Source organism: Cololabis saira, chromosome 9, assembly GCF_033807715.1.
Source record: "Cololabis saira isolate AMF1-May2022 chromosome 9, fColSai1.1, whole genome shotgun sequence".
Classification (NCBI taxonomy): Eukaryota; Metazoa; Chordata; class Actinopteri; order Beloniformes; family Belonidae; genus Cololabis; species Cololabis saira.
This window is the reverse complement of record NC_084595.1, coordinates 42,807,034-42,827,193: the sequence shown is the minus strand read 5'-3', so window position 1 is coordinate 42,827,193 and position 20,160 is coordinate 42,807,034. Positions and strand designations below refer to the sequence as shown.

Here is a 20,160-nt window from a genome sequence, read left to right as displayed (position 1 = left end):
CCTTTCATATCTTGTAAAATGATACAGATAATCAATTTATCAACCACACGTCTAAATTATGGTCAGTTGTACAACTAAATATTGCATAACAGCACCCCGTTCCATAATAACCCTGCACTACCACCGACACTAAGAGTTATACTCGAAAACAGATTGGATTGGATAAAAACCTTCCTGAAAAAAGCAATATTTGAGAGGAAGCTCTTGAATTGAGTCAAATAGAAACCTTGGATCATATTTGATGGTGAAGTTTGAGAAATGTGTACCACAACTTGCACGCTTGTACATTGTCTTGTGCAGTTGGAGTTTCAAACGTGAAATGTGCTGCAACGTGGTCATTGTTGAACTTTAATGGTGTTTGATGCACTAAAAGATGGACCGACACAACTGGTTTGATACAGATGCGTTTTATTCAGAAGCAGAAACAGACTGAAGGACATTAGCGGGAGTTTTGTTTAACATCCTTGTTTGCATTTGGCCGAACTTCAGTGGTATTAATCTCCAGAGGAGATGTGGTGGAGTCTTACGTTAAATTGCTGCAAAGCAGTAAAACTTCAACCCGGTCAAACCCTGACCTCCTCTAAACTCTGCTGGAGCTTCTACTCCTGGCTGGCTCTTCCTGGGCTCCAGGACATGGGGCTGCCTTTTCCTGAGCTCTGGGACATGGGGCTGCCTTTTCCTGAGCTCCAGGACATGGGGCTGCCTTTTCCTGAGCTCCAGGACATGGGGCTGCCTTTTCCTGAGCTCCAGGACATGGGGCTGCCTTTTCCTGAGCTCCAGGACATGGGGCTGGGTCTTCCTGAGCTCCAGGACATGGGGCTGGCTCTTCCTGAGCTCCTGTCCATGTTGCCGCTTGGACTCCAGGACTGGGATCTGCGCAAGTTTCCTCCAGCACGTGGAGAGTTGCTGTTGAGACAAACCTGATTTAAACAGTCATCTGCAGAAAAGCCTAAACATCTACTCAAGCTTCTGCTTCCTGAAGGGCAGCAGCGCCACTGATGTTGTTTTCACACATCCTCTGTTCACCAGGTTACATAATTTAATTTTTTGAGAAATTAAGTTTTACTGATTTGTGTTGAAAGTGTGGTTATGCCTCCAGCCCACACACTGCAACATAAACCAGGTGTTGGCCTTGGCAGAGCATCATGTATCCATGACAACCATCCTGAAGTGAGGAGCATAGAAGCATGATGACACAACTACACATGTTGACCCTATTGTTCATTTTTACAGAAACCTCTCTGAAGAGATGCTCTCACTACACTTATCAGCAAACAGGTGGAGTCACCATGCCTTTTCATGCTTGTCGCTTCAATCCAGTTGTCATGGAAACATGAAAGCTCTGCCAACACTGATGACCAATGACAATGCTGACTGTGGCTGCAAGACTTGTGGTGTGGCATTTGGGCTGGGGTGAAAACAACACTTGTTAACATGATGGATTTTATCTGGGAAACACTGACAACCCACAGACATACATGAGAACGAACCAAATCTCTGCTGGCCTCCTCTGTGTTGTGACACCAAATCCTAATGACGTGCTAACATCTGACTGTTGGATGAATAGTTTTCCTGGTAAATGACATGAAATGCAGTCACAACTCACAACTTGATGCCTCTGGCAACTCGAATCAGCCATTTCACGTCGGACTCAGACAGACTGGTTCCAACAGACAGCAGGACCACCAGCAACATCAAGGGCAGGAGACGCATCTGACGGGTCGAGGGGGTAAAACATGTTGTTGGCCTCACAGTAAGCTAACTGCAGGTTAGCTACAGATTCAAGGGGAATGGATGTTTCTCACCTTTTGGTTGCTCTTAAACCTGGAGAAGAGCAAATAAAAGTGATTCCAGCTCTGAACCACCTGTTCAGATGGAGGACGGTTTCAGATCTTCAAAGAGTTGATATGGAGGCAGACACGATTTCACAGGAGCTCACGAGCTTTTAATGACAAGGATACTAAGGGGGGTTAGGAAACCAGTTCTTATGACAAGTCAAAAACTGACAAATGAGGAAGAATAAACAAGAACAAAGACCTTATCTCATCTCTAACTGAAAAACATCAACTTATGTCAACATGGAAAACAGATCATTTCACAACCAGAATTCACCACCATCTTCAACACTACTCTCTTTATTGTATCTTGGTCTGACCGCAATCTGCACCAGAGTCAGAAATGTGTCTTTTAACTGTTGATTAACGTAGCTCTGTGGTCCTGCTGCTGCTTCTGATGCAGCCGACCAGAACCTTCTTTTATCACACCTTGAGTTGTGTGTCAGTATTAAAGGTACAGTCTTAAAATGGTTCCAATCTTATCTGTGATGAGAGTTTGTCTGTTAAGTTTGGCCAGTATTCTTCAGCTGCACCCCGACTTAGTTATGACTACATAATGGGCTCTGTTTTTTTTTTTTATGGAAATGGGGGAAGAGATGCAGGAAAGAGCGACAAGCCGGGATTCTGTCAGGGTTTTGACATTTCCCCCAGTTTGAGTTTCAGTTCTGTCCCTCCTGTTTCCCATCTGCCCGGATTGTCTGCACCTGTGTCTCGTTATCCCCTGTGTATATATAGTCTTGTCTTTCCCCTGCTCCCTGCTGGTCCGTCCTGTTTGCTCCCTCCATGTTCTCCTCGTCAGTTTTTCTCCTTGGTCCTTTTTGATCCTGCTCCGCAGCAGTTTTGGTTTTTGGTTCAATAAACCCTGCTTTGTGAACTCCTGCCTCCTGCTCTCCTGCTCTCCTGCTCTCCTGCTCTCCTGCTCTCCTGCTCTCCTGCGTTTGGGTCTTCAACAAACCTATCGTGACAGAACGGACCAGCCAAGATGGACCCAGCGGGAGAGGACATCACCCTTGTTGAGTTCTTCTGCCTGGGAGGCACAGAGGAACATGCTACGGGTCACGGAAGAGGGGTCCCCATTCCGGGGGACGTGCCTGAGATTCCCAAGCCGGAGCTGTCAGCTTCAAGGGAGACGACATCGGCACAAGCCCCGGTCTGTTCCTGTGATGGTCCCAGACCCCCCACAGCCAGCACCGAGGACCCAGGATATCTAGTCTTGGCTTTCCCCTGCTGGTCCGTCCTGTTTGCTCCCTCCATGTTCTCCTCGTCAGTTTTTCCAGACTGAAAGACAGAGGTGATATAACATTTTCGGTGGCATCCTCCAGACTTTGGAACAGTTTACCTTTTAATATCAGAGCTGTTAACACCCTAAGCCATTTTACTGCCATTACTTAAAAACACACTTTTTTTTCTTTAGCTTTTAGCAATGTATGTTTTTATTGAAGTATTACTTGGACTCTTATTCCTTAAGATTGTATTTTTCTTGCTTTTGTATTTCTATTGATATTGCTTTTTTGATCTGTAAAATGTTGACAGCTTTTTGGTCAACTTTTGGTGCTTCAATATGCTATATAAATAAACTTGAATTGATTTGCCTTGACCGGTTACTTTAAATACCTAAAAGCAGTTGTCATCAAGTTACTTTTAAAAAAGAACAGTTTGGACAGGTCACTTATGTACAGCTATACCCCGTATCAAACCTCCCCCTTCTTAGTAAAATCGTAGAAAAAGCTGTTATAACCGTATAACCTCCTGACACTGAATGACTGTTTTGATGTTTTCCAGTCAGCTTTCTGGACACATCACAGCCCTGACAAGGCTGCGCTGGGGCAGGGGCGCTATAGGTGGCGGCACGACCAAGTCCTGTCAAAGCTGGCGGAAGTCCTTGAGAACCGCAGACGGGAGGCCAACAACCATCCCACAGGCAAACAGCTGCCCGTCAGGTTCGTTAGGCCAGGAGAAGGAAGCAGAGTCACCTGCCGACGAGGCCCCCGGAGCGTTCTTTCTCAGGCAAGGGACTGGAGCATGAGGGCTGATATCGGCAAACAGCTACAGTTCCCCCGCGAGATCTCCACAGGAGGTGTTCCGGGGTTGAAGCGAGCGAAACTCCGATGAGCGGTGGTCCCCGGCTGATGACCCTGCAGCTGACCTAGGGCGCTGTAGGAGGCGCGTCAGGCACGTTTGCCCAGCAGGATTAACACCTACCTGTACAATCAATCTGACACAGTTCTGGTAAAGGTCCTTAATGATGTCTGCTCCAATACTGATGGTGGCAACATATCAGTCTTACTGGATCTCGGTGGTGCAATCAACACGGTCGACCAGAACATCTTGATAGAGTGGTTGAAGTACTGGTGGGATTTTCTTGAGCAGCACTTAACTGGTTAGAGTCCTGTCTAAAAGACAGGGACCATTTTGTGTGTTTAGGTAACTGCAAATCTGAGCTAACAAATATAACATGTGGAGATCCCCAATGTTCAGTTCTGGGGCCTCTGTTATTGAATGTCTACATGCTCCCACTCGCTCAAATTATGAAAAGAACAAAATTTGTTGCCATAACTACACAGATGACACACAAATCTATATAACCATCTCCCCAGAAGACTATAATCCATTTAAAACACTGATCAAATGCATTCATCAAATTAAAGAAGTATGTATCATTCTCTCATGTTTCTTAAATTAAATAAAGACAAAACAGAAATAGTGTTTTGGAGCCACTATATCTTCAGTAGCGTGGACTACTGTAACGCTGGTCTGAAGGGTGCCAAGTTAGCCAAGTGAAACGATCTCTTCAGTGAATGATCCATTCACTTCAAAAAATCCAAATGTCCACAATATTCAACTAGGTTTCAAAAACAGAAGAATTCCATGAAGACTTGAAACAGAATTTGCTCTTCGAAGCTTCACAGTGGAGTTGCATGTTTTTACATGCAACTCATTGAATATTCAAAAACACAAGGTTCTTTTAAGGTTTTATTTTCCACAGTGTCATGAGGAACAGGACAAACTGACGCTATCATCAGATAAAGATATGTGCAACACCAGCAGGTCCAACATGTTTCATTTCCTTCTGTTTCTCAAGACAGATACTACTTCAACACGTTAGATTCCTTTAACAACTCCATCCATCACCTGTATCTGCTTCTTCTAATCCTGGGTCAGCTCGAGGTCTTTCAGGCAGAAGACCAACATATTTTTGTTACCCTATAATTCTATAATTAGGGCCCGAGTACTTACAGTGCGAAGGCCCTATTGTATCTGTGGGAATTTTTCTTTATTATTCTTCTGACGAAAGGAGGGCCTTTTTGCCCCCCTAAACGTGCCCCAAAAGTCACCAAATTTTGCACGCAAGCCAGGTCTGGCGAAAAATTTGATATTTAATGGTTTGCATTAATGGGCGTGGCAAAATGGCTCAACACCGCCCCCTAGAAAACTTTGTGCATCAAGCCCCACAATACGGTTTTGACATACATGAAAATCGTTACATACCTGTATCATCTCGCAACTTAAAGAAAAGTCTCTTGGCGCCATGGCCGAAACAGGAAGTCGGCCATTTTCAATTAATCGTGTAATTTTGGCGCAATTTATGCCATTCCTTGGGCAGTTAATACGGCCTGAACCGTAACGTGCACCCAGGTGTGTTATACATCAAAATGTGCGTCTCCATCCTGCGACAGCACGCATTACTTTTCTCAGTCAAAAGCGTTACCGTGGCGACGCTAGACGCCAAAAAGTGTGCCCCCCCTTCATCTGATTGGTCCATATTTGATAGTTCCCAAAAATTCACCAAATTTTGCATGCAAGCCAGGCCTGGTGATAAATTTGATATTTCATGGTTTGCATTAATGGGCGTGGCAAGATGGCTCAACAGCGCCCCCTAGAAAACTTTTCTCTGCCATAACTTTTGAATGGTTATATATAAAGAGTCGTGGGTGGTATCATCGGACATGGTTTTGAATCCCTTGACCATAATTGGTGTGAATTATCCCTGCCCCTTCTTCTGATTGATCGATATTTCATAGTTCCTATTTTCTACCATAACTTTGGAATGGTTTGACATAAAGAGTCGTGGGTGGTGTCATCGGACTTAGTTTTGAGTCCTTGACCTTAATTGGTGCAAATTGCACGCGCGAGGGCCCGTTCACTGCTGCTTGCAGCGTTAATTAGGTTTGAAGTTGTTTAAAAGATTTGATATCATGAAGAAGAATTATATTTAACATTAATAGTCTGCTTTTATCAAAGGGACCATTTTGGGACCTTCATGGATCTTCATGCAAAGGCAAAGGCAAATTTATTTATATAGCACATTTCACACGACGAGCATGGACTCAATGTGCTCAAATACATAAACAACCAAACAAACAAAATTACAGGGTTACAATAACAGAAACAGAAAAAAGGATGTCTAGAGAAAAATAAAAAACAACAATAACAACAATAATTCCATTAAAACAAAAGTGCTATCACTCAGCCAATCATGTAGAGTTTAGTCAAATGTGCAAAAGGTAAGTTTTTAGTCTGCTTTTGAAAGACGGCACTGTTGGAGCAGACCTTAGTTCCTGCAGCAAGGAATTCCAGAGAGTGTAGTAGTGACTGAAACACCATGAGCAGATCTAGTGTAAATTCTAGGTATGATGAGAAGACTCTTATTTGATGATCTAAGGGATCTGTCCGGTATGTATTCAGCATGTCAACTATGTAGGAGGGAGCTAAGCCATTCATAGATTTAAAAACAATAAGAAGTACTTTAAAATCTACTCTTTGTTTAACAGGGAGCCAGTGAAGAGAGGATAAACAGGAGTGATGTGTTTATACCTCCTGGTTTTTGTTAGAATTTTGGCTCGATCATTTTGAATAAGTTGGAGTTTATGCAACACTTGCTTTGTCAGTCCTGCAAAAAGTGCATTGCAATAATCTAATCTACTGGGCCCGGTTTTTCAAAAGTAATCCACTCGGATTTTGGATAAGGGATTGGATCAAATCATGAAAATGGGTTTTTCAAAAGACAAAACGGATTACGTAATCGGATTAGATCACGTAATCCAATCCTGGTTTTGATCTGGATCAAACCTTCAGTTTGGGTTTTTCAAAACTTTTTAGTAGGATTGGGATCACTTTGATCCAAAAAATCGGGATTAAACTGATCCCATCAGAAGGGTGGATTCAGCGTAGATTTCAGGCCCAAAATGTAATGAAACTTTAAAATTGTATCAAATAACACTATATTTGGATCATGCAGTATAGCCTACAAGATATCCTATTTATTCATAAGGTTTTATTTTGATTTGTTCATCCGTCAGGCTACAGTGATTAGGTAGGTTATAACGTATTCAGCCTTTCAGTATAGGCCTACAGCAAAGTAGAAAGAGTTTGGCCTCATAAAATAATCCCCCAAACAGCTGTCAATATTGACCACAAATAATATATATCATTCTGTCACTAATTATAATATTATAATTCATCACAATCAAAAATATTTTTGTTTTGTTTTTAGATGATTTTTTAGTGATGCATGCAATGATAAAACAGAATAACAAAGCAATGGCATCACTGGTTTTTGAAATCCAAAACAAATCCAAAAATACAAATAAACTTTATTGACCCCACACTGGCTATTCTACTTGTTGCTCTTTACATATCTATAGTTCTACATTGTGTTTCCTACCCTATTTGAGCACTGGTTATCCAGATTTGGTGATCCTGAAAAGTTTCTATCCGGATCAGATTGATCCAATCCGATGTTGCTCTGAAAAACCGGCTCAAAAGTAAGCTGGATTACGTGATCCTGGATAGCAAAAAAAAGGGTTACTAAATCCGGATCAATTTGATCCGGATTAAACCTTTTGAAAAACCGGGCCCTGGAGATAAAGGCATGAATCAGCTTTTCAGAGTCTGATCGTGACAGAAAGCATCTTACTTTAGATATATTTCTGAGATGATAGAAGGCAGTCCTGGAGACATTAGCTATGTGTTTCTGGAAGTTAAGATCAGCATCTAAAATAACACCCAAGTTTTTGACAAGCTAACAGAGGAGTTAACAAAGGGAGAATATGTTGTCTCAGAGCACTTGGACCAACTAAAAGAATCTCTGTTTTATTCTCATTCAGCTGTAAAACGTTTGTTGCCATCCAATACTTGATATCTGCAATGCACTGAATGAGGTCATTGACTGGGCTCAAATGATTGGCAGTAACAGATAATAATTGTGTGTCATCAGCATAAGAATGATATTGAATATTATGATCCAAGTGGTAACATATACAAATTGAAAAGTAGAGGACCTAGAATTGACTCTTGTGGGACTCCATATTGAATGCTGACATTATCACTAATGACCTCCTCCGTACAGCTGACTCCAGACTACTCACCATCCTCATCCTCCTGGACCTCAGCGCAGCATTCAACACCATCTCCACACACTACTCCTGGCCCGCCTGGCTGGAATTGGGTACACTGGTGTCGCACTCCGCTGGTTCACATCATAACTCACTGACCACCAACAGTTTGTACAAATAAGGGACCACAAGTCCGGGTGTTCAGGTGTTTCACTGGCTGTCCCCCAGGGGTCAGTCTTGGGACCACTCCTCTTCATTATCTACCTCCTCCTCCTTGGCACAATCCTTCGTCATCATGGGATCCATTTCCATTGCTATACCGATGACACACAGGTCTACATCTCCTCCAAACCCACTGCCGCCATCCCTCCCACCTCCCTCATCACCTGCCTTGAAGACATCCGGAGCTGGATGAACAGGAACTTCCTAAAAGCTGAACGGCAACAAAACTGAGGCCCTGCTCATCGCCTCCAAATCCTCAATCACCAAATCTCAACACACCCGAGTCCCACCCATCTTCATTGACGGATTCCCTGTACCCTTCTCCCCCCAAGTCAAAAGCCTTGGCGTCATTCTGGACAGCACCCTTTCATTTGCACCTCACATTCAAAACATCACCCGGTCTGCCTTCTTCCTCCTCTGCAACATCTCCAGACTACGCCCATCGCTGTCGCAATCCAGCCCTGAAATCCTAGTCCACTCTTTTGTCACATCCCGTATTGATTACTGCAATGCCCTCCTCATCCAGCCAAACTCATTAACAGACTGCAAATCATCCAGAACTCGGCCACCCGGATCATCACCTGCGCCAAGTCGTCTGACCACATCACCCCTGTTCTCATCCAACTTCACTGGCTCCCGGTACAACACCGCATCCACTACAAAAAAACTCCTTACAAAGCTCCCCACCATCTTGCCCCCACTTACCTCTCTGACCTCCTCCAAGAATACAGCCCCCCCGCTCAACCTGCTGGACTACTTACCATCCCCACATCACGCCTCAGCACCATGGGTGCCCGAGCCTTCAGCTGCCCGGCACCCAGACTATGAAACTCCCTCCCTCGGACATAAGACTTTCAGACTCCATAGTAACCTTCAAATCCAAACTCAAAACTCACTGTTTCAAACTGGCCTACTCTCTCTGACTGCACACTGTCTCCATGGCCACAATATCAGTTAATGTTGTTTGGATTATACTGCTTGTTGTCATTTTATGCTTGTTTGTCATGCTTATGCTGTATGCTATGCTTACGCTTACATGTTATGCTCTTATTCTTGTAAGGTGACCTTGGGGGACTTGAAAGGCGCCACCAAATAAAATGTATTATTATTATCAGATTCATAGCTGCCAACCGAAACAGAGAAAGATCTACCACTTAGATATGATGGAATCCAGTTAAGAACTGTGCCTCTGAGGCCAAGGTGGTGAGCTGGCAGGAGCATGCAGCCATGTACTGTAGCTAAAAAGGGCAGAGCCCAGTCAGTACCTATGGGTAAAGACCTCCTCTGCAGTATTTTCTGATGACTCCCCAGAAGCCTGTGGGGCCCTGTACATGTAACTCCATCCATCCATTTTCTTTACCCGCTTTATCTTTTGCAGGGTCACGGGGGTCTGCTGGAGCCTATCCCAGCTCATCACAGGCGAGAGGCAGGGGGTCACCCTGGACAGGTTGTTAGTATATCGCAGGGCCACATGTAACTCTTGACCTTTTAATCTTCATGGTGAAATCAGGGAACAAATGACGAAGAAAGAAATGAGAACAAAGACGTTATCTCAACTCTTGTTGAAACACAGCACCATATATGGTCATTGTTACACCACTACAACACAACGACGTGCTGTGAAAAACTTTTATTTTTACAGCAGGATTGACACGACTACATCAGCATGTCAGTAAGTTTCCATATAGCCCTTTTTTTTCTTTTTCTTTCCCAGAATGCCGTACACCAAACACACTTCCCCTTTGCCCTAACCTGGCAGTATTTTTCCACTAACACACTCATACTGCCCCCTACTGGTTATAATCTGACAGGGCGATACAATCCTACCCATGCTAAAGAAATGTTGTCCTCAACATTAGCATTTATAATGCAACTTGACGAAAGAATGTGGCAGCAATATTCAACTGATAACTACATCCGAAGATAACATTTTCAATTTAACATTTTACACAATGACAATACCTTTCTATTGAAAGTTAGAAAGAAAGAAATAGGTTGAAGTGCATATAAATGGTTTTACCATAAGTGTACAGTACAATCATATAGCCTACTATGTGATCTCTTCACACATTACTCTTATGAAAACACAACAGTGTCTTCACTAGATAATAGTGTACTTCTGAGTAGTTGTAACAAAAGTACAGTATCATATTTATGCTTTGAGACAAAAATAATTTCCATCTTCTTACTATTTACTCCCCATGTGTCCATTTTTCAAATATGAACCACAGTCCATAATAAACAAAACACTTTTTTCAGTAGTATCCTGTAGGAACACAAGTAGGACCGCCCAGGTGTGCTCCAAACATCTGTGGAAGGAGCCAGGGCACACTACATTGTCCATACATGGGTGCCAGTGTATCAACATACATGGAGTTAGTGTGAGGCCCCCCCACACGATGAGTGGGTCGGCCTAAAGAGTCATATGTCAGTGCCTCTCTAGTGGCGTTTTTACACTAGTACATACTCAGTGCGACTCGACTCGCCACGACTCGCCCTCGTTTCTTTTAAGACACCCAGATCAGAAGTAGGAGGTTGGAGTGAAGCTGCTGTGACGTATTTGATTGTGTATCTAAATGAAGAAGACAACAACACTAAAGATGTAGAACCTGGAGGAGATGATAGATGTGCTGCTGGGTCTGTGGCTTGTGTTTGATATCAAGTTAAAAAATGAGAGAGAGAGAAGCTTCAAGCGGCGACGCTTTTTTTTTTTTTTAATTTGTTTGTCTCTGCGCTGCTGAAAAGTCAGCTGGAGCCGTGAGCAGCTATGAAGTGACAGAGCTCCTGGTAGATCTGGTCGTTCCTTATCTCCCGTTTAGATCCCTTTTTAATTCTCTCCTCAGCCACCAGGTTTATGAACATCTGCACCTCAGAGTTGGATCATGAAACAGACTTTTTTTCAGACTTTTGCGCTGCCATTGCCTGTTGAATAAAATGAACAAGAAGCCACGAGTCGCTCTTTCGCTAATTTCCATCTCCTGACTCGGTGGCCTGTAGTGTGATGATGTCAGATACAGCCGACTCAGCCGCTTAGAACCTCGGCAGAGTAGTTACAGAAAAAGTATCTACTCAGCACACCTCCACCCGCCTCCACCCCTAGTGGAGAAGTGAAAAACCGGGGCGTGTCGAGTCAAGTCGGGCTGAGTAGGTCCTAGTGGAAAAGCGCAATAGGTCTTCCCTCTCTCTGTGACCTGCGTGGCAGAGTGGCAGAAGACTCTGGCCCTGTGTGCTGGGCATGGGCAGGTCTACAGAAGGAACAGTTTGTGTGATCTCAAGAGTGTCATGTCCAGTTGTGACATTTTCAGTCACATCATTGTCCACAGGCATTTCCCTACTGAACTCCTCTTCTTCAGCATTAAGTTCAGGTTGCGGTTCTGGTTCAGGAGTGATAGGTGGTGCAACACTTTTCTTCCTTTGCTCCTCGTGATGATGATGGTGTCTCAGGTTGTGAGCCCAGTAACAAGCCTCCTCATCTGAACTCTTACCCTGAATCCCAATCTCCATCCTCACAGACTCACACACTTACGTGCGCGCTCCCGCGACTTGCGTAAGGGTTTAGGGCTGTCCCATTCCTAAAGTCTTTAAGGGCTGTCCCATTCCTAAAGTCGTTAAGGGTTCAGGGCTGTCCCATTCCTAAAGTCGTTAAGGGTTCAGGGCTGTCCCATTCCTAAAGTCGTTAAGGGTTCAGGGCTGTCCCATTCCTAAAGTCGTTAAGGGTTCAGGGCTGTCCCATTCCTAAAGTCGTTAAGGGTTCAGGGCTGTCCCATTCCTAAAGTCTTTAAGGGTTCAGGGCTGTCCCATTCCTAAAGTCTTTAAGGGTTCAGGGCTGTCCCATTCCTAAAGTCTTTAAGGGTTCAGGGCTGTCCCATTCCTAAAGTCGTTAAGGGTTCAGGGCTGTCCCATTCCTAAAGTCGTTAAGTGCGCGAGGGCTCCCGGCAGACATTTTGAGCCCTTACTGCTCACTTACCATAAGTCTGCATCTCCGCAGACTTTTGGAAAAGGAATTACCCACAGTTCATTGCGTTGTGACATAAAAGGAGGTTACCAGGGAGAATGTAAACAAAACAGGGGGCGGAGGAAAATAATTCATGTGCGACTGCGGGACGAAAGAAGTTCACCTGTAAGTATAAATACATATCCCACTGGTGATTTAAATTCAGAAACTGTTGTCCCGTGATGATTTTACAACGGCCCTATTATTTCCTTTACAAACAGGGAGCGACCAACAAACGCTCCGGTTAATTGAACTCCGTTTGGAGCATGAGACCCTATTTATGCGTCACAGAAATGCCTTCCCACGCGTTTGAGCAGGGGTGGCCAACCCTGGTCCTCGAAAGCCACACTCCTGCATGTTTTAAATGTTACCCTGCTTCAACACACCATGATACAAGTACCTGTGTCATCAACAGAATTGTGCAGACCTTGATGACAAGCTAATTAGGACCATTAATCAGAATCAGGTGTGCTGAAGCAGGGTAACATCTAAAACATGCAGGAGTGTGGCTCTCGAGGACCAGGGTTGGCCACCCCTGCGTTTGAGTATGTATTACAGTTTTTCACAATTGTTTAAACACATTTATTGGAACATCAGACACAATGTGCACAACCTGAAACTCATGTTTCAGGTGGCTAAACCAATCCTGCTGAACTCCAAGCACATTTACTGCTTTAGACTCAAATTCCCATTCCATACCACACATTTCTCACAACACTACACACAATTCCCAATATCCTGCACACTCTTCCTGAATTCCCTCTCTTGCTGTTCACACAGAACACACAGTCAATCATATTTCTAAACTCCAAAGGCTGTTGTGCAATATGCAATCAGCAATTTGCCATAAAAGGGTCACAGGTGAGCTCCTGGTTTGTTTGGAGAACAATGGATGGTTGCAATATTGAGAGAGGTGAGCAGCTTGCTGTGATGTCCAGTGGTCTGCACATTTTGAGTCCAAATACTGTAAAATATTATTTGTTGTTACAGTAAAGAATTGTGTGTTTTCTATGTGAGTAGCCTATACATAAGAATACTATATGGTGATATATTCCATCCAACAGCTGAAGGTGTAACACTGAGGCATTCATATAGTGTTTTCCATTCATACTATAGTGTCTTCCATTCTGCACATCAGTGTTCAGTGGGTGCTTAGAAATGTCTACTCAAATGACGTATGTGTTTGGCATTTGAGAAGGAAATACCATTTAGTGAAGAGTTAACACTGTTTTGAGGGTAGAGAAGTGTAGGATTTTGTGTGTGAGTTTTGTAATTTGTGTTTAGAGCTTTGAGAAAGTGAGGTAGTTTATCAGGTAATGTGTTTAAACAATTGTGGAAAAACTGTAAGATAGTAATCTGCAGAAATGTCAGTTCATGATTATTTATTTAGCGGGTCATGACTGTAAACTATAACTTGAGATATAACATATTACACACACTCCTGCTGTGGTTTATGTCATGCACAGATAATCAGAATTCTTTCACAACATACATTTTCTATACTCAACAGTGTCATCATTGCAGATATGAGCCTTGTAGGTGTCATAACAGCCAGTCAAGCCGCAAAAAAGTGGGAAAATCTAAAGAAAAAGCACAGGGTGAATAAAGTTTGTCACAATAGTTTGGTGAATGGGTCACTGGATCACATATAGGATTTTTCTGCATGTGGATATACTTTACACCATGGTGAATCTTCAGAAATCATCTGTCTCCAGTCCTGCAGTATAAATGGGGTTCATAACAAAATGTAATTTGACCTTGTTTCTTTCACACAGGATCTGATCTTGCCGAAGACTGTGTGGCCATGCACAGAGCCCTGGGGCAGACGGACTCCATCAGGCCTCTCAATCTTATTGCCACTGCAGTGGATTCAAGTGAAGAGGGGCCTGATGAGGGCCCTGGTTCCTCTGCTCCAGGGCCTGATGAGGGCCCTGGTTCCTCTGCTCCCGGGCCTGATGAGGGCCCTGGTTCCTCTGCTCCCGGGCCTGATGAGGGCCATGGTTCCTCTGCTCCCGGGCCTGATGAGGGCCCTGGTTCCTCTGCTCCAGGGCCTGATGAGGGCCCTGGTTCCTCTGCTCCCGGGCCTGATGAGGGCCCTGGTACTTCTGCTCCAGGGCCTGATGAGGGCCCTGGTACTTCTGCTCCAGGGCCTGATGAGGGCCCTGGTTCCTCTGCTCCAGGGCCTGATGAGGGCCCTGGTTCCTCTGCTCCAGGGCCTGATGAGGTCCCTGGTTCCTCTGCTCCAGGGCCTGATGAGGGCCCTGGTACTTCTGCTCCAGGGCCTGATGAGGGCCCTGGTACTTCTGCTCCAGGGCCATCTAGCATGACGGCTACCACTTCCCCAGGGCAGCCGCACTCTGGAGGGAAGAAAACTAGAAAAAGGAAAAATGAAGTTTTGGCCTTTCTACAGGACTACACTAAAAGACAAGAAAAGAGGCTGAAGGAACTGGATGAAAAGGAGGAGGAGAGGGAAAAGAAGAGGGATGAACAGTTATCCAAGTTAATTGACACTTTTGGGAAGATGGTGGACAAGATGTAGTTTTCCTCATCATTTTTTGATATATAATTTGAGGTTCAATTTCTTTTGTGTTCATTTTATATTGGACATATCCTCAGTTGACCTGGTGTTTAATAAACAAGACTTTCTTTTCTTTAATCTGAGTACAGTGTTTGAATTAAGATTGCCTATGTTAACAGAAATGCATACATGTAAATACTAGCAAGACAGTTTTAGATCCAACACAAACAAGTCAGGCAGTAATGTGGTCATTTATTTATGACCACAAATTCAAAAAATTTCAGCAAGTTGAACAAAAACATTGCAGTAAATGGTAATAAGGGGGAGTGGTAGCCTAGTGGTTGCAGAGGTGGACTGGAGTCTGGAGGACCCAGGTTCAAGCCCCCCAGAATGCAACCCAGGTCAACCACCCTGGGCCCCTGAGCAAGGCCCTCAACCCCAACCGCTCCCCGGGTGCCGTTCATATGGCAGACCACTGCTCTCTAGTCTCTAGAGATGGGTTAAATGCAGAGACCAAATTCCACCAGCCTGGCTGTGTGGTCATTAATAGTAAATAATAATATAACTGAAATCTTTAGCTCAGGTTACCATCAATTTATACTCTCTTACAAAAATGAAATGACATCATGCTCAAAATGGAAAGTAATCTTAGATGGTCATAACACAGCTGGAATGTTTAACTCAGGATACCCATCTACATCTACAATCTACAATTATGATCTAGTAATGGGACCGTTATGTCGAGGGGTGCAGACACATGAGCGCACAGCCTGTCCCTGATGTGCACTCTGCTCCTGGACGCCTTCATCCAGCTCTGCAGGGGGACCAGGTTCCTTCATCCAGCTCTGCAGGGGGATCAGGTTCCTTCATCCAGCTCTGCAGGGGGATCAGGTTCCTTCATCCAGCTCTGCTGGGGGACCAGGTTCCTTCATCCAGCTCTGCAGGGGGACCAGGTTCCTCAGGCTGTTGCTCCGGCTCGTCCATCACGTCTCCATGTCTGAGGAAGATGTGGAGGAACACGCATGCCAACACGACCTCGGAGCAGAAGTGGGGCCTCACGTCCAGTGCCTTGAAGGTGGCACGCCACCTTGCCTTCATCATCCCAAAGCTCCTCTCAATGATGGGGCGGGCTCTGCTCTACTGTTGAACCTCTCCTGAATTCTCCCTTGTAATGGGTGCCTGTATGGTGTGATGACGGTGACCGGCAGCTCCAGACGGGTAACCGCCATCTGCCAAAAGAAAATAACCTGGTGGGGGGTACAGGGCTGTTCTTGAAGATGCGGGTGTCATGGACAGAACCTCCATACCCAACAAAAATGTCCAGAAAGCTCCCATTGAAGTCACAGATGGCTTGACACTGTATGGAGTAAAACTGTTTGTAATTAAGATAATCCAGTTTATTGAGTTTGGGTGGTTTGATTCTGATTTGGCACCCATCCATAGCCCCCACAGCCTTATTAAAGGCCTCATGTTGGGCTAGATTGCCAAATCCTTGGCCAACTTCATGGAGTGCGTCCGCACTGGGGAAGAAGATGGCTTTTGATTTCTTCCGCAGGAAGAAATCTTCCTTTTGCAGTCCTGTGGACTACGCAGCACACTGTTGTCTTCGGGACATCAAAGGCCTGCGCAGTCACTCTGTAGGAAGCCAACCAATCACTCTGTAGCCAGCCAATAAAGAAAAATGAGGAGCTCCAAATGATGCCCCCATCCGTGGTCCCTCTCCTGGTCCAACATCTCCACAAGACCGTGGAAAGCCTGCCTTGTAAGTCGGAATACAGGCTTCATGTCCTGCTCCACATCCAAGTACGACCAGAGGACTGGCACTCAGCGATTGAGCCTGGCATACTGGATGTGCTGGTATGGGTAGATTGAAAGAAAGACACTACATTAACAAGGAACTACATATTGTACTGTGCGCATATTTAAAGTGTGTTCATTGCTGAATTGTATGCTCCTTTATATAGGCTACCACTTTGTTTTCAAATGTTAAATGAACTATGACTTAAAGGAGCCGTCTGTAAGAAATGTCCAAAACTGGTACTGCAGTCACTTTCAAAATATTGTTGAGCGGCGTGTACCCTCCCCCTCCTCCCCCAGACCAGAGGTTGCCAGGTAGGCTGCAGAATGCAGCAGGAACGTAGGCTGCCATGGCTGCGATAATTAGAGCCGAGCTGGCAACCCGGATGCCGAAACAATACTGACTTGGTGATTGGGAGATAGGTGGAGGGTGGAGCTTCAGAAACAATACTGACTTGGTGATTGGGAGATAGGTGGAGGGTGGAGCTTCAGAAACAATACTGACTTGGTGATTGGGAGATAGGTGGAGGGTGGAGCTTCAGAAACAATACTGACTTGGTGATTGGGAGATAGGTGGAGGGTGGAGCTTCAGAAACAATACTGACTTGGTGATTGGGAGATAGGTGGAGGGTGGAGCTTCAGAAACAATACTGACTTGGTGATTGGGAGATAGGTGGAGGGTGGAGCTTCAGACCAAAACAAAAAATGACAACATAAACATCAGTTGAGGGCTGCAACTCCTCTTTTTAAACTGGAATATCCTGGCTTGAGTGCTGTTGTCAGTGACATAAGTATTTGAAATGAACATGATTTTTAAATGTCTGACATATCGGGGTCATTTTATGATTTGTTTTATTATTGCTCTTACATACAGCTCCTTTAAATGAATAACGGTTATTGTTATTATTAGTACTTTACTTTATTCTTGATTTCAGACCCAGGGGGATCCATATCACAATAAAAACAACACAATGAAGTTCCTCCGGGGAGCACTGCTCTGTGAACAGGTGCATAAGACAGTAAATCTGCGTCAGCGTTTTGCTTTCCCTGCCCGGCAGACAGGACAGAGGACACAGGGTTTCGTGAAGAAATCTTTGGTTCTTTATTATCACACAGACGAGTACCAGCACTCTGCTCTGTGTCATTTCTTCCGAGCAGAACCCTTTGCTGGTCTTCAGCCACTCCTTAAATACCCAGGCAGGGTGGAGAGATTGATTGGGCACAGGTGTGCCCAATCAGCCGAACCAGGCCCGTGCCACCTGTGTGCTGCTCCCCCGCAGACCACGCCCAATCCTCCACCCTGCCACATACAAGTTCTCCCAAATCGAAGTATTACTGCAGGGATATCAAACTCTAGACTTCCCCAATACTGTGTCCCTTGAGCACCTGAATTAGTGTTCATCCTTGTATGACATATTTTTTTCAATCATTCAACCTTAAGTAAAAACCAGACTACTTTTTTTATTAACTGCTGGCCAAGTAACGCATTAGAGCAGTGCTTCTCAATCCTGGTCCTCGAGTACCACTGTCCTACATGTTTTAGATGTTTCCCTGCACCAACACACCTGATTCTAATTAAAGGTCCTAATTAGCTTGTCACCAAGGTCTGCACAGTTCTGTTGATGACACAGGTACTTTTATCACAGTGTGCTGAAGCAGGGTAGCATCTAAAACATGCAGGACAGTGGTACTCGAGGACCAGGATTGAGAAACACTGCATTAGAGCATCTCTGACATCCCTCCCCTGCTCCTCTATGCCCTGTGCCACTGCTACCACAGGTCGGGCTTGTGCAGCTGCCAGTACATTGCATGAATTTTCATAGGTCTCCCCATGATCTTCACGGGTTATGGAGAGCACAACATGTCAGCACCATTATTTTGACTAGCTGGACATCAGCGTCATTGCCTTTTAGGAGGCAATGCCACCTTCCCTTCAGTCTGCCAAAAGCATTTTCAACAACAACCCGTGTATGACTGAATTTTTTGTTGAATGTTTTCTGGTCCACTGTGAGCCTTTCGATGTCATGGAATGATTTTATGAGCCATTTCTGCAAGTGATATGCGGAGTCCCCAAGGATGTAGTAGCCAACATTTGCTCCATCAATGTTCCTAAAATCAGCTGGGAAGAGGTTTTCTCTACAGGCTAATTCCCACAGCGTTGACAACCTCAGGACCCTAGCATCATGCGTGCTCCCGGGCAGTCCAGCAAATACGTTCAGGAACATCGCTTTTCCATTTGAAACAATCTGTGTGATATTCCTTTGGTGCAATGATAGGTATGTGAGAACCATCAATGGCACCCCCTCAATGTGGCATCCCCCACTTACTCTGATTGTAGGCAGCGATTTTTTTTTTTTTTTTAATTCTCATTAAATTATGGAGTCATTTTTCAAAATGTTTCAAAATATGCCTATTTGTGGAAAAAATATGTAGTATTTGAGTTACATAAAATCTTGTTATTTGTTTTCTTCCTAATTGTCCTTGTGGTCAAGAACCCCCAACACAAAAATGGTTTGGCCGCTGATCAAAATTTGATGTTATCATTTAATTCAACCATTAGAATGGACAAAATCTCCGGTCGGCACAAGTCCGGTGCTCAGAAAAGAGAAGAAGAGAAGAAGAAAATATAGGCCTCAGAGATTCTCTACACAAATATCTTAAAAAGGGTGGTGACGGTGAAGCTGGAATTAATAAAGTCAGCGTAGAGCAAGGTAAGAAACAGCAGCCAACGTTTACCAACCTTGTAACTTAACCTAACTGGCTAGCTCTAATGTTAACGTCCATTAGCTTGTATAAAAACCTGAAGAGCAGAGGAAGAGGGAGAAGGAGAGATCCGGGCGCAGGGGGGCCCATCTTAGATTATTTTGTCCGGGGCCCAGGCAAGACTGTCAGCTGGCCTGCTTGATAGCTATAACATGGAGACATTAAAGCGTCAAGTTGGACCCTGTATACCAGGGGTCACCAATCCTGGTCCTCGAGGGCCGGTGTCCTGCATGTTTTACATGTTTCCCTGCTTTAACACACCTGATTCTAATTAATCATCGTCATCAGCTTGTCATCCAGGGCTGCACAATTCTTTTAATGACACATTCACTTGTATCATGGTGCAATGAAGCAGGGAAACATCTAAAACCTGCAGGGACACCGGCCCTCGAGGACGAGGATTGCTGACCCCTGCTGTATACCATGACTTTGGCGTGTTAAAATTAGCTGCAATTAGCTTACCCTGCTACGATGTCTTGCCTTTCTCCGGATATCTTCGGCCTGGTAGGACTGTATGTCTTCGAGCTCTCTCCTGTGTCTCTCAATGGTGTTTTACCTCGCCGCCTCAAGCCTTTTCTCCCTCCGTTGTTTTAATTTCATATTAAATACAAGCCACAGACCAAGCAGCAGATACTGTATATCATCTGTTTAATGTTTTCCGTCTTTGGCGTCTTTTACTTGTTCTTTTGTGTCGCA

The 20,160-nt window shown here is 44.6% G+C and overlaps 1 protein-coding gene across 1 annotated transcript; it reads right to left on the bottom strand.

Moving 5' to 3' along the window:
• Positions 1–391: 391 nt before the first annotated feature.
• On the bottom strand, positions 392–1,709 carry LOC133451188 (uncharacterized transmembrane protein DDB_G0289901-like). The gene is made up of 2 exons (XM_061730154.1): positions 1,607–1,709; positions 392–906 (listed from the first exon to the last, which is right to left on the bottom strand). Exons 1-2 carry the CDS (start codon positions 1,693–1,695, stop codon positions 600–602), a joined length of 396 nt encoding a protein of 131 aa, XP_061586138.1. The 5' UTR covers positions 1,696–1,709; the 3' UTR covers positions 392–599.
• Positions 1,710–20,160: the final 18,451 nt, after the last annotated feature.

What these genes read in the sequence shown, in the direction of transcription:
- LOC133451188 (XM_061730154.1), bottom strand. Translation starts at nt 1,695, where the DNA reads ATGTTGCTGGTGGTCCTGCTGTCTGTTGGAACCAGTCTGTCTGAGTCC. An exon ending in GTTGCCAGAGGCATCAAGTT is followed by an intron (nt 907 to 1,606) that starts GTGAGTTGTGAC and finishes TTGTCTCAACAG; the next exon opens with CAACTCTCCACGTGCTGGAG.